This window comes from Lepidochelys kempii, chromosome 6 (assembly GCF_965140265.1).
Source record: "Lepidochelys kempii isolate rLepKem1 chromosome 6, rLepKem1.hap2, whole genome shotgun sequence".
Lineage (NCBI taxonomy): Eukaryota > Metazoa > Chordata > Testudines > Cheloniidae > Lepidochelys > Lepidochelys kempii.
Window position 1 is genome coordinate 48142077 of NC_133261.1, and position 15459 is coordinate 48157535.

The 15459-nt window shown below is 40.2% G+C and overlaps 2 protein-coding genes across 7 annotated transcripts in view; one reads left to right on the top strand and one right to left on the bottom strand.

Moving 5' to 3' along the window:
- The window catches only part of NELL1 (neural EGFL like 1), a 430169-nt gene that overhangs the window by 254159 nt on the left and 160551 nt on the right, over positions 1 to 15459 (bottom strand). The window lies entirely within an intron of this gene.
- Positions 13350 to 14725, top strand: LOC140912788 (myb/SANT-like DNA-binding domain-containing protein 7). Its single transcript, XM_073347843.1, has 2 exons — positions 13350 to 13918; positions 14506 to 14725. The coding sequence occupies exons 1-2, from the start codon at positions 13363 to 13365 to the stop codon at positions 14589 to 14591; spliced, it is 642 nt and encodes a 213-aa protein (XP_073203944.1). The 5' UTR covers positions 13350 to 13362; the 3' UTR covers positions 14592 to 14725.

The following is a 15459-nucleotide window of genomic DNA, read 5'->3' on the forward strand; positions in this document are numbered from 1 at the left end:
AGTTAACAGTCATTTTCCATTTTAGTCCATATTTGTCAGTTTTCACTTATAGACACCCCTCCCCCTCCCCAAATATTCTATTCTCTATCCTTTTCTATGCTGGACACCATAGTGCATTCCCTGAGACTGGTAATAGTATTTTTACAATGATTTTTAAATATATTCCCTCTGTGAATTTTGAATTGTCTCTTTCTCCCCCTCATACTGAGCCTGTCAACAAAAGTAGTCTTATCCCAATTAAATACAGATATTCTTTTCATTCTAGTCTTGTCTAGGGATATGTACACTGCTTAAAAATGCAAGACATTCTATAAATCTAGTCCCGAAAAATCTAAAAATATTTAAACTCCCTTGTGTAGTCTGAATCTAGGACACCTGAGTAACTTTCATGTGCAGATGTTTCACCTGATCACTTACTTGCCTTTTATATATTACATTACTTCTATGTTTTAGAATGTTAGAACACCTGCTTACATATTAAAGAAGAGTTTGTCACTAATGCACACTTCAAAATGTTATTTAAAAAGAAACAATACATGAAATGTATATAGGAAGACTCTTCACATTCTTAGGCCCTCGGGCTGTCAACTTGTCAGATTTCACAAACTAAGCAGGAAAGGCTGGGTCACCATTTACGTGGAAAAATCTCAAGGAAAAACCCAGTTGAGTTAGGTGTGGGTGATTCCATATTTGGCACTCTCTCTTTTTATTCATTACTGATTCAACACCCCTATACGAAGCAAGGAGACACGGTTCTGTTGGAAGTGTGACTTTTCAGATAAGACGTAAAACCAACAGTTTATGTACAGGTCCCATGGCACTTTTTGCTTGTTTTGTAGATTCCAATTTGAGTGACTATATTCAGTTTCTAAATTGAAGTTTCATTACGACAGGGAATAATTCCTTACTTCCTGAACTAAAATGTGATTCGTTTGACTGTGGATCATGTACAGTTAAAATAGCTACTTAGTAAACTCCACCGCAGAAGCTGTAGCATTGCCCTGAATGTTTATCCTTTAGATAGAATGGCTCTACATAAATACAAATCATTTGTTTTTAAAATAGCAGTGCAGCAAATGAGCCTATCTACTATTTACTCTAATTTCATTTGTTACCTGGTCATGAACTGGATTTTAATAAGAAGGGTTACTGGAGTAAAAATTTTGCCTAGCTATTCATGCTGAGCAACTGTTCTGTGTCCTCCTTTAAAATTACTGGGCTGAACAAAAAGCAATATAATTTATCTTCTAAATGTCCAGATTAAAAGAATCCATTATTTTATTACTGGAGAAGATTCCAAAGCAAATAGACAAAAGGGGGCAATAAAATTTGATTAACTACATTTAGAGAGCTATATTCTATGTAAAGATGTATCAATAGAAATTCTATTCTTGGAATTTTAACAACAATGTTTCAGTCTATGCATCCCTAAAACAAGACTGGTTTAAAATCCAATACTCTAAATGAAAGCCATATACCAAAGAAAGAAGGAAAAATAACCTAACAAACTTAATGTTAACAAAAGATATAATCTTAGAGGACAAGATTCTGTTCTAATTACATCAGCGTAAGTCTGAAGAAATTCAAATAGACTCAAGGAATTATTCCATTTTTACTCCCGTCTCAGAGCAGAGTTTGGCCTCGATTGTTTAGAAAACATTCTTTGGAGCCAATGCTGGTTCCACTGGAGTCAAAATCAAACCCTGAAGTAGAGGACAACTATATTATATTTTCTTTAAAATGCCCTTCTATCTTCGTTACTAATAACACCTTACATTAGTAAAACTGAAATAATTTTTAAAATTCTATTTGTGCTGTTTGTTTACTTTTTACCCACCACATACCCAAATAGTAGTTCCAATAGACCAAATTAGAACCCTTCCACTGGTCTCCTCTTGATTTCTCTTATAGGACCATTAGCCCCAGGAACCCTTCAACCAATACATTTGTTGCACTGCACCTAATTGACTATCTGGAACCAACAGGAACCATCTTCAACTCGATTCAACTGCATTCTACATTGATCACTTTCCTTTTCTGTTTGTAATCATTTTCATGTACCACCAAAACACTGTTTTGGCTGGGTTTCCAACACTACAAGTAATGTTTAAATTTAGAAATAAACTGTTTTAATTGGGGGCTTTTTTGTTTTTATGAAAGCATATAGTCTAACCCAGAACTCAATCCTGCGTGTTCAATTACAGCTTTAAAGGGCCAGATTTTGTCACTCTCATACTGCCTTCAGTGAAACTAATCACAGAACAAGGCGCTCCTCGGCGTGAGTAAGAGCAATAGGATCTGGTCTTAACGGGTATGCTATGCTGGGACTGGTGTGAGGATTTCGTAGAGAAAAATGCCATCAAAGGGACTGGTGAAGTGTAATAGATAGTAGGACTTGCTGCGCTTTCCCTGCACTCCTCCTAGTCTCTTAGAACATGAATGGTCAACAGTAATAACTATCTCCACATGCTACACCATGCATCCACCCATATTATGGCAGCACCTGAACTGGTATGGTCATAATGTGCCTTAAGAATTCTACCACATATGAAAATTAAGCTCAAGTTTTGCTTTAAATTCTATGTGCGATCAAACAATGGAAAAAAAACAAAGAATTGAAACTATCATCAAGGGCAAAAATCAATGTTTTTTTCTTTCCCCTTTCTTAACCTCTTAATAACTTCTCAGACACTGATTGATTGGGAATAGAAAGTAAATTGCAGACGGTAGTGAATACAGTAGACCCAAAATGCCACTCTTTAAAAAATCCTAAATGGTTATGGTCTTCACACAGGGAGTAGTGGCCATAGAACAAAGCTGTATTTTAAAAAAAAACAAAACAAAACAAAACAAAACACACCATCACATCATAAAGATATAGAGCTACAGCTAATATTTTTGTAAGAGCTATGATTAAATTAACAAAATATTCTTCACTGTAACAGTGCATTTTATTCTTCCTGAAAACATCAGTATTACTTTATTCTTTCTATTGCATTAGCATCTAAGAGATCAGAAACCAGTGCCTCACTGTATTGTACGAACAAGTAACACTAACATATTCTCTGCCCATGGGCCCAATTCAAGAGAGCACTTAAGTATGTGAGCAACCTCAGTGAAGCCAATGGAAAAATGACTAAAGATAAGCACCTACACAAATCTTTATAGGATCAAGGCCTTGGCCTGCAAGTGTAATCTCCACTCCAGATTAAGTGAAAGCAGTTTTTAGTAAGCATGAAGACTCCACATTCAGTTTCTGCCTGCAGGACTTGTTCTACATAGCTACATTTTGAAAACATAACTTGTATCTTCAGACACATTCACCCAAAGAGTCTGGAAGCGTACCATGCTTTTGAGCTTCAAAAACCAGATAAAAGGGTGGAAACACCACCCTAATCTTCTTTTACATGTAATATCTATTTTCTAAATTAAACAAGAGCATGAGCACACCAAAATTACACAAAAATATAAACCACAATAAACAAACAAAAAGGCAATCTAAAATGGAAAAAAAACCCATTAACTTGCCATTTTCTATTTTGACTTTGCTGAAACCAAATTTTATTATTATTGCAGTAGTTTCAAGTACAAGGCTGGATGGGGCCATTAAATCATATAGTCTGACCTTCTGTATATATCAGGCCATTTTCATCCAGTCCCCCCATATTAAGCCCAAAGACTTTAGTCTAACTAAACGCTCTCCTATTGGCTGCTTCCTGCACAGCCTCCCTGGGGCCCCATTAACCACTTGCATGTCAATGTGGGGCGGACGCCCCATCACAAGTCCTAATCCTTACTGTTTCTTTAATGAATCAACATTCATGTAAACACCAGATAAGATTATGTGATGCAATAGAGTAGACTTGGAAAGATTAGATTTTTACCAGTAAATGTTAGTAAACGTTGATTTCAAGACACATCCGCAAACTGACAAAAATACACTTTTATCAAAATTTACAGCTAAGCAAAGTCAGAAAAAATGGTACTTGAGAAATTATTAAAGTTTGATTTAAGGATATTTACTCTGTATATTTTGATACGTGTTATTGACCATTTGTGTTTTAACTTGTGTTATAAAGCTTTAACTTTTGATTCACAATGTATAGTCTCATTACATAATTACTGTCTGACTCCCTGTCAGGCCCCTAATAATTTCCCACAACTGTGAAAAATTAAATTGATAAAATAGAAAAAACTACTTTAAAATAATTTCAATGGATAATATCAATGGTAATTTAAAAAAAAAATCTAATTATGCCAAACCTACATAAGAGCATTCCTCTAAGAGATTTGCCATAACAGATCCGACCATTGGCCCACCAGGCCTGAAACCATGCCTTTGGCTAATGTTTTAGTTCCGTTTATGCCTTGAAGCATGAGATTTGATTATCTTTATCTTATCTTTCATAACTACAAATGCTACTGTTGGTCATAAAGTTATCCAAGCATTTTAAAAATTCAGCCACGATATTTGATTTGATGACCATCTGCAGCAATGACTACCATAAGTTTACTAAAAAGAAAAGGAGTACTTGTGGCACCTTAGAGACTAACCAATTTATTAGAGCATAAGCTTTCGTGAGCTACAGCTCACTTCCTCAGATGCATATCGTGGAAACTGCAGCAGGCTTTATATATACACAGAGAATATGAAACAATACCTATTCCCACCCCACTGTCCTGCTGGTAATAGCTTATCTAAAGTGATCATCAGGTGGGCCATTTCTAGCACAAATCCAGGTTTTCTCACCCTCCACCCCCCCACACAAATTCACTCTCCTGCTGGTGATAGCCCATCCAAAGTGACAACTCTTTACACAATGTGCATGACAATCAAGTTGGGCTATTTCCTGCACAAATCCAGGTTTTCTCACATCCCCCCCACCCCCATACACACACAAACTCACTCTCCTGCTGGTAATAGCTCATCCAAACTGACCACTCTTCAAGTTAAAATCCAAGTTAAACCAGAACATCTGGGGGGAGGGGGGTAGGAAAAAACAAGAGGAAACAGGCTACCTTGCATAATGACTTAGCCACTCCAAGTCTCTATTTAAGCCTAAATTAATAGTATCCAATTTGCAAATGAATTCCAATTCAGCAGTTTCTCGCTGGAGTCTGGATTTGAAGTTTTTTTGTTTTAAGATAGCGACCTTCATGTCTGTGATTGCGTGACCAGAGAGATTGAAGTGTTCTCTGACTGGTTTATGAATGTTATAATTCTTGACATCTGATTTGTGTCCATTTATTCTTTTACGTAGAGACTGTCCAGTTTGACCAATGTACATGGCAGAGGGGCATTGCTGGCACATGATGGCATATATCACATTGGTGGATGTGCAGGTGAACAAGCCTCTGATAATGTGGCTGATGTGATTAGGCCCTGTGATGGTGTCCCCTGAATAGATATGTGGGCACAATTGGCAACGGGCTTTGTTGCAAGGATAAGCTCCTGGGTTAGTGGTTCTGTTGTGTGGTATGTGGTTGTTGGTGAGTATTTGCTTCAGGTTGCGGGGCTGTCTGTAGGCAAGGACTGGCCTGTCTCCCAAGATTTGTGAGAGTGTTGGGTCATCCTTTAGGATAGGTTGTAGATCCTTAATAATGCGTTGGAGGGGTTTTAGTTGGGGGCTGAAGGTGACGGCTAGTGGAGTTCTGTTATTTTCTTTGTTAGGCCTGTCCTGTAGTAGGTAACTTCTGGGAACTCTTCTGGCTCTATCAATCTGTTTCTTTACTTCTGCAGGTGGGTATTGTAGTTGTAAGAAAGCTTGACAGAGATCTTGTAGGTGTTTGTCTCTGTCTGAGGGGTTGGAGCAAATGCGGTTGTATCGCAGAGCTTGGCTGTAGACGATGGATCGTGTGGTGTGGTCAGGGTGAAAGCTGGAGGCATGCAGGTAGGAGGGTGAGAAAACCTGGATTTGTGCTGGAAATGGCCCACCTGATGATCACTTTAGATAAGCTATTACCAGCAGGACAGTGGGGTGGGAATAGGTATTGTTTCATATTCTCTGTGTATATATAAAGCCTGCTGCAGTTTCCACGATATGCATCTGAGGAAGTGAGCTGTAGCTCACGAAAGCTTATGCTCTAATAAATTGGTTAGTCTCTAAGGTGCCACAAGTACTCCTTTTCTTTTTGCGAATACAGACTAACACGGCTGTTACTCTGAAACCTGTCATAAGTTTACTATGCATTCTGCATTTGGTCAGTAATTTGTTTTTAAAATTACCCTTTTGTTTTCATGGAATAGGGTTAAAATAAGCATTTGATCAGTTTCACCACTGCCTTCATAATTCTGAACACCTTAGTCAAAGCTTCCATTGGTTTACATTGAGACGTGGAGTACACACCACATAGAGATGTAAAACATTAATGTAGCTTTCTCAGGCTACACATCTCCCCAACCTTCCTGACCAGATAGAGGATATGAGATGGGGAATGGGGGGAGCTAAGACCCACTCTCCATGCATTAGCCAGCACAGCAGTCATAATTTGTTGCTGACACAGGCCAACAAGAAATCACTCCCTCCACAGTACCCCAGGTCCCAGAACAAGGTAGTAGCAGTAGGGAATTGTGCCATAGGGTACATCTACATGGCAGCAGAGAACATGCTTCCCAGCTCAGGCAGTCAGACACACATTAGCTCTGCTCAAGACAGCAGTGCACTTAAAATAGCAGCTAAAAATAGTGCACCTGGGGGTATCACAGTGACAGCTCAGGTTAGCTGCCTGAGTAAAACCTGCCCAGGATTGCCCATGCTACACTGCTATTTTGAGCATGTTAGCTCAAGAAGAGCTCGAGCATCTGTCTGCTGTAGCTGGGAAGCACAACCCCAGCTGCAGTGTAGATGCACCCTGAAGAGGTGCTTCTGATACATAACACCTTATGTGGCTGCTCTTGGTGTTATGCAGTTTAAGCAGCACCTCTTACTCAGACTCACATTTTGGATATTTAGATTTGTAAAATACAGAACTTTTTTCCTAAAAAAACCAGAACAAAAACAAAAAAACCTTTCTTCCCTGTTAAGAGCTTTCAGTAATTAAGGGGTCAATTTGAAGAAATAATGTTGACTTTTTAGACATAAGATCAGAGAAGAAGAAAAATATACTTTCAGATGATGCTCTCTTGCTATTTGGTAACTATTTCTAGAGCCACATGAAATTCCTTTTTCATGTATTTATTTATTTATTACAATTTTTCATTTGGGGATTTCAGCTTACTTTGGTTTTATCCTTAGGGGAGGGCTGCCCCCAGGGTGGATGGGAGGTTCTTAGGAGGGGTTGCACAGCACATTCACCCCACAGAGGCAGCTCCTGTAACATGGGGCTGTGCCAGACTCCCTGCTCTGGGCATTGTGACCTGGCACACAGTGTTGCAGCACCATTCACAGCTTGCCTGGCCAGCCCAAGGTCATGACAGAGTGAAGGAGGGGTGCACCTGGCCGAACTTGAGCCATCATGCAACCTCGTGCACCAAAAAACACCACCCAGAGCAGGGACCCAAGCCCGTAGGACAAGAGCTACATGAGGGTTTTTCCTTTTTATACGTTGGTTTTAATTTATTTTATTTCACATTTGCAAAATACATAGGGATTTAACTATTTCTCTCCATTCCCCTGACCACATATCCACACTTGGACTCTGCACCCCCTTCTACACAACTGGTTATTCCTCCATTCTGAACTGAACAAGAAATAAAAGAAAGAAATTACAACTGACAATGAAATTGGACTCTCTCAAAATGAACAAGTCACACCTACAGAAAATTAATTTCCAAAATGGGAGTTGTGTAATTTAAGCCTGCCTGAAACTTGGTCAAAGTTTATTCTGGTTACTAAGGTAGGCTCTAAGGAGAAAAAGACTATTTATCCCACTCTTCAATGAAAGTACAAAAGGGAGCCAACTGAAAAGCATACTTGTCAAAAGCAATTTAACTCACTGAAAGAATAGATTTTTTTTTTCTGCACCAAACTATAAAATGCAGAACAACAGAGTGCAGCTCTATAAAATGAATACTTCCATAAGCCTAGTTAGAAAGACCATTTTCTATGCCATGGGTATTTAACAGGTTGCTTGCTAGTGAAATACCATAGCAACCACAAGGCCACTTGGTGCATATTCTGCCTTTGGAAAACAAAATACCTTCTTAAAGAAACAAGGACCGTACACTAGAAGGTCATTTGAACACATTAAGTAATCCCACTAAAGCCAGTGAGCTCCAGGATTGGGCCCCAGTAGCTGCTGTTTCCCTATTGAATTAGCATCCATGTAAAATCCAGACAGGATTTTGTAATATAATAGATTATGGATTGAAACATGTGCCAACCACCCTCCACATTCAAATTTCACCTTAAAGCCCAGAATGCAGCAACAGTTAGACAGCCCAAAGCCATACTGCAGGTTTAGGAAGGAACTGAGGAACACAGATTCATAGATATTTAGGTCAGAAGGGACCATTATGATCATCTAGTCTGACCTCCTGTACAATGCAGGCCACAGAATTTCACCCACCACTCCTGCGAAAAACCTCTCACCTATGTCTGAGCTATTGAAGTCCTCAAATTGTGGTTTAAAGACTTCAAGGAGCAGAGAATCCTCCAGCAAGTGACCCGTACCCCATGCTACAGAGGAAGGCGAACATGAGCTACAGCTGAACTTTCAAAGAGGATTTAGGTGGACAGACTGAAGTTATGCAAACCAATAAAAAAGACAAGATACCAAGGCTTACGAGTCCAATCTTAACAAACCTGTCATGGAATCTTTAGTAACCATAACTAGCCAGGAGGACAGTTTTATATTTCACACATTTCCTCCATCTCACACACCCCTGAGACAATTGCTGAAAGGGAAAAGTAGCACCTATTGAATCAACACCACCAATTTGGACTGCAATCTGGAGCTGTGCCATCTGAATTCTAACCCAGCTCAACCTTGCTTAATTTGAGATCTTTCAAGCTCAGAGACTGCCATGGTATGACTGCCAGAAGGTACATTGATCACATGGCATTGTTCCCGAGCCAGTGTCAAAGAAAAAAATAAAAACTGCAAAATGTATACAATAGAACTTTATATTTGAATACAATCAAAACAGATCTGGAAACACAGGAGTTTTTTATTGAATCTGTCAACACTGCATATTTTAGTTCAGCACTCCCTCTCTAAATCTGCTACAATGTACAATTTACATAGCACTTATTAAATCAACTTTTGAGAAAGGCAGATTCAAACATTGTACCATCTTGAAAATTACATTTATAGTTAAGTTTTCTAGTCAGATTTTCATTTATAGAAATATTACTAAGTTACCAATATACAGAAAGAAGCTCCAGTCAACCTTTCCCCTTTATAGCTTCCTAACACACGGCTTTATTAATGGTATCTCAATACTAAAGAAAAAAAATTATACATATCCTCCCATTACAACAAAAGGAAAAAGTCAAGATAAATAATTTTGCTACCAAGGGCAGACAACAATTATTTCCTATTTTTGATAAAAGAAAAGTTTCCATAGCTTTTAACTCACAGTCTATGAATGTCATTGATTGACATTCTGCTTCTGTGCAACCTCATCAATTATCATGCTAACATTTTATTAGGATTCTTTTAAAAAATTAACTTTAAACTCTTGCGTAGAGTTACACAGCTGGCCACTACCATTAATTCCTAAAATGTATTTGCACTCATAAAGCTTAGCACATATGCCATAAATAATTCCAAGGTTTTCGGGTTTGGGTTGTTTTGCTTTTTTAATTTAAGATGAAACATAATAGTCTGCTTTAACGAGGCACCTAAGGCTTAAGTACCTATTTATGAGGAGAAAATGTTAGGTGTGTTTTTTTTTAAAAAAAAAAAATTCTTCCTCAATCCCATTCATTTCCACTGTTAAAAGTCATTTCATAACATGTATTAGGACATTAGTTCTATTAGTCATGGACATGTATTAGGTACACTTTTGCATCAAAATCTGACAAACCATCAAAGGCTCTTTATTAACAGCTACAGACAGAGAACCAAGAAATACAATTATAGTGTTTACTGATTCTCTGATTTTTTTAATTTTTGTCAAAATTCTACATTTAAAACAATTTCTCTCTGAAGAGTACCTAATATGCATGCTTCCCATCAGATATGCAGCAATGCTCTGAAAGTTTCATTCATAACATACAAGGGAAAAGCTCAAGACAGTCAGCGTGTTGAGGATGATCTGCTGCTAACTACCTCAATGTTTAAATGAAATGTCAGATAACATTTTTAATCATTCTGAATGTAAAAGAATTTTGATTTACAATCCAACTCTCAGAATATATATTGTTTCAGTCCCCGTCTAGTATGTCATTGGAAGCAATATTATCTGCTTTGTACAATACTAGTCAAGACTAAAAGCATGAAAAGAACCCATAACAATACGCAGCAATTGCTAATAAGGACATGACATCATTTCCTAATCTTAACCATCTATAACAGTGAAAATCCAGCTACTCAGGCGACCAATTGCTCCAGAGACTTTTGCTGACACTGACAATAATGATTCACAGTACAGTGAGCCCATAATTTGAGAGAGAATCTTCAACAACCTTGACCCACATGTATAATGTGAACAGATACTTTAATTCCTCTTCTAGGCCTGCTGTTTGAAATTCAAAACTGGATGGAGGGAGACTCACTTAATCTAAGCAGCACCACCAGCAATGTTCAGGAGAAATACAGCGTAGTTCAACAATGACTAGAAGAGCACATGAGCATAGTAACTGAAGGAGCAGCCTCTTCACAGTAAAAATGGTTTCAATTTGTACTGCATTGCTATACAATCGTATTTTTACAGTAAATGCTACCACTGGGGAATCAGGAATTTGTGGGTTGGTTAAGATATCTTTATCTGCAAAATACAGCCTTATCTATTCTATTTTTCTAATGCACTGCAGTTTAGAAAGTTATGATCCATCAGAAAAAATATTGAACTATGAGAATAATTGCATCAGACAAGGCACAGAAATAATGTGCTTTTTGAAAATAAAGTGTTACTGACCAGGACCCTGATCTAGCAAAGCTCTTCAGCATGTGCTTTTCCTTACGCACCTGAATAGCTCCAATGAATTCAATGGGAGTGCTTACATGCTTAAAGCTGAATTCATACTGAAGTGCTTTGCTGAACTGGACCCTAGGATTTGATGGAGCTATGCTGATTTACACCATTTGGGAATATGTTGCCTTTACTCCCAAAGGGCATGGAGTCCACCACGAGCATTCATATCAAGATGGATATAATCCATCAAGACAATTTTTGAGTAAAGAATCAATAGTACATCTTGAAGCTTCAGCATTACAGTAACTTTGGACCTGACAATTTACAAGGCATTTTACATACTTATTACTGCACTTGCCATTTATCCTCACCCCAAAGTTATTCTAAGCAGTTACTAGATCAGAAAAGACCTGTACTATTTCTGAAAGACAAATGCTGCATGAAATCGATGGTGTTTTAAGAGAAAAATCTAAGATTATAATTTAACACTAATTTTACACATAAAATGGTGGTTTTCAGACCAATTTGTCTTCTCTTGCTTTCTCCATAAAAGCAATGTTTGTAAGAGGAACAAAAGGAAAAGCTGAAAAGGAAAGGAGAGTTCCAAGGTGAAACCATGGGATTATTTAAAACAAGAATTCTCTGAATATATTGCCTCTGCACATCTACACAGCATGAATCTTGTGCTGTGCCTTGCAGGTTCTGGAACCATTTGGGGCCAGGTATATGCATTGCTCGTGGATCTGAGCATTCTCACCAAGACTGTAAGAGGCTCTTGTCCCTGGTCTTCTCCCAGGATTCTCTATCTGATCAAAATCTGGCTCTACATACTAAAGAATAAGGGGAAGGAGAGAAGCATCCACGTGGATCCGCAAAGTCAATATATTCAGATAACTTTAACTGCTGGAAAACAACCTTCATTTCTCCCTCATGAAATTCCCTTTTCTAATCTCCATGTAGGAGATTAGCAAGTAATAGAAAACCACAGTTTCTTTGAAGAGTACTAATTTAAAAGTTTTGAGGAACAGCCCTCCCAAATAATCATCTGATCTGGCTTTGATATCAAGAGATCAGTACTGAGAGGACAGAATTCCAGGTGGCAACCTTACAAACCTCAGATCTCACACATTATGGTGATGAGCCACAGAGGCAGCTGCAGCTCTAGTGGAATAAATTCTGAGTCATGAAACTTGATACTGAATCCAATCTGGTCTTAGGCTGAGATATAGAATCTGAGTCTATTCAGGCACCCTCATGCTTAGATATCACAGTGATGGGTGAAGTATAACTATACAGACAAACTTAGAACTGAGATTGCTTTCCTCCTGTACTGCTCCCTATAAGTTACAAACAACTGGGATGACTTCCATAAGACCTTTGATCTTTCCAGGTGGTTCTTTTAATAGTTCTTTTAAATCCAAATCATGAAACTTGGCATCACCAGGAAGATTGCATGGTCTTAGGGGAAAGAAAAACAAGCTTGTAAATTGCCTGAGTCAAATAGAATTCCAAGCCTACTTTTGGAAAATATTTCAGAGGAGGATGTAAAGTTATTTTGCCCTTGAAGGAGACTCTAAATGACGGATCAGCCGTAAGAAATTTTAACATGATCGAAATCAGACAAACTTGAGGTGTTAACAGGTTTCCTCTTCAGCACAATTCTTAACAGATGGTTTGCTGGATTCTAACACCAACTTCATTTCATCAGAGAACGCAAAGTCATCCTCAATCATGAATTCATATTCCAAACCACTAAGTACAGACTGTCCCACTTGGACAAGAGATCTAGGGATGCCAACAGAAACAAACCTACATACTGCACAAGCTGAAGCCTTTTCATGGCTTGGGGATTCACTGTTAATACAATGAGTTGCAATAACCTGGCCTAGAGACCAGAAATGTGTTGGTCACTGTGGCCAAATCTGTGGCTGGCAGACAGACAATCTCCTGGCTCACTCAGCCCTGGTCTACACTAGGACTTTAGGTCGAATTTAGCAACGTTAAATCGATTTAAACCTGCACCCGTCCACACAGTGAAGCCCTTTATTTCGACTTAAAGGGCTCTTAAAATCGATTTCCTTACTCCACCCCTGACAAGTGGATTAGTGCTTAAATCGACATTCCCGGCTCGAATTTGGGGTACTGTGGACACAATTTGATGGTATTGGCCTCCGGGAGCTATCCCAGAGTGCTCCATTCTGACCGCTCTGGACAGCACTCTCAACTCAGATGCACTGGCCAGGTAGATAGGAAAAAAACCGCAAACTTTTGAATCTCATTTCCTGTTTGGCCAGCGTGGCAAGCTGCAGGTGACCATGCAGAGCTCATCAGCACAGGTGACCATGATGGAGTCCCAGAATCGCAAAAGAGCTCCAGCATGGACCGAACGGGAGGTACGGGATCTGATCGCTGTTTGGGGAGAGGAATCCGTGCTATCAGAACTCCGTTCCAGTTTTCGAAATGCCAAAACCTTTGTGAAAATCTCCCAGGGCATGAAGGACAGAGGCCATAACAGGGACCCGAAGCAGTGCCGCGTGAAACTGAAGGAGCTGAGGCAAGCCTACCAGAAAACCAGAGAGGCGAACAGCCGCTCTGGGTCAGAGCCCCAAACATGCCGCTTCTATGATGAGCTGCATGCCATTTTAGGGGGTTCAGCCACCACTACCCCAGCCATGTTGTTTGACTCCTTCAATGGAGATGGAGGCAATACGGAAGCAGGTTTTGGGGACGAAGAAGATGATGATGAGGAGGAGGTTGTAGATAGCTCACAGCAAGCAAGCGGAGAAACCGGTTTTCCCGACAGCCAGGAACTGTTTCTCACCCTAGACCTGGAGCCAGTACCCCCCGAACCCACCCAAGGCTGCCTCCTGGACCCAGCAGGCGGACAAGGGACCTCTGGTGAGTGTACCTTTTAAAATGCTATACATGGTTTAAAAGCAAGCATGTGAAAGGATTACTTTGCCCTGGCATTTGCGGTTCTCCTAGATGTAGTCCTAAAGCCTTTGCAAAAGGTTTCTGGGGAGGGCAGCCTTATTTCGTCCTTCATGGTAGGACACTTTACCACTCCAGGCCAGTAACACATACTCGGGAATCACTGTAGAACAAAGCATTGCAGTGTATGTTTGCTGGCATTCAACCAAAATCCGTTCTTTATCTCTCTGTGTTATCCTCAGGAAAGTGAGATATAATTCATGGTCACCTGGTTGAAATAGAGTGCTTTTCTTCAGGGACACTCAGAGGAGCCCATTCCTGCTGGGCTGTTTGCCTGTGGCTGAACAGAAATGTTCCCCGCTGTTAGCCACAGGGAGGGGGGAAGGTTGAGGGGGTAGTCACGCGGTGGGAGGAGGCAAAATGCGACCTTGTAACGAAAGCACATGTGCTATGTATGTAATGTTAACAGCAAGGTTTACCCTGAAAGAGTGTAGCGACTGTTTTATAAAATGTGTCTTTTTAAATACCGCTGTCCCTTTTTTTTTCTCCACCAGCTGCATGTGTTTCAATGATCACAGGATCTTCTCCTTCACAGAGGCTAGTGAAGCTTAGAAAGAAAAAAAAAACGCACTCGCGATGAAATGTTCTCCGAGCTCATGCTGTCCTCCCACACTGACAGAGCACAGACGAATGCGTGGAGGCAAATAATGTCAGAGTGCAGGAAAGCACAAAATGACCGGGAGGAGAGGTGGAGGGCTGAAGAGAGTAAGTGGCGGGCTAAAGAGAGTAAGTGGCGGGCTGAAGAGAGGGCTGAAGCTCAAATGTGGCGGCAGCGTGATGAGAGGAGGCAGGATTCAATGCTGAGGCTGCTGCAGGACCAAACCAGAATGCTCCAGTGTATAGTTGAGCTGCAGCAAAGGCAGCTGGAGCACAGACTGCCACTGCTGCCCCTCTGTAACCAACCGCCCTCCTCCCCAAGTTCCATAGCCTCCACACCCAGACGCCCAAGAACGCGGTGGGGGGGCCTCTGGCCAACCAGCCACTCCACCACAGAGGATTGCCCAAAAAAAAGAAGGCTGTCATTCAATAAATTTTAAAGTTGTAAACTTTTAAAGTGCTGTGCTTAAAGTGCTGTGTGGCATTTTCCTTCCCTCCTCCACCACCCCTCCTGGGATACCTTGGTAGTCATCTCCCTATTTGTGTGATGAATGAATAACGAATGCATGACTGTGAAGCAGCAATGACTTTATTGCCTCTGTAAGCGGTGATTAAAGGGAGGAGGGGAGGGTGGTTAGCTTACAGGGAAGTAGAGTGAACCAAGGGGCGGGGGGTTTCATCAAGGAGAAACAAACAGAACTTTCACACCGTAGCCTGGCCAGTCATGAAACTGGTTTTCAAAGCTTCTCTGATGCGTACCGCGCCCTCCTGTGCTCTTCTAACCGCCCTGGTGTCTGGCTGCACGTAACCAGCAGCTAGGCGATTTGCCTCAGCCTCCCACCCCGCCATAA

Excerpts from the sequence above, each read along its gene's own strand:
- LOC140912788 (XM_073347843.1), top strand. The coding sequence starts at position 13,363 with ATGATGGAGTCCCAGAATCGCAAAAGAGCTCCAGCATGGACCGAACGG. Across the intron at positions 13,919-14,505 it reads AGGCGGACAAGGGACCTCTG|CTGCATGTGTTTCAATGATC; the intron begins GTGAGTGTACCT and ends TTTCTCCACCAG.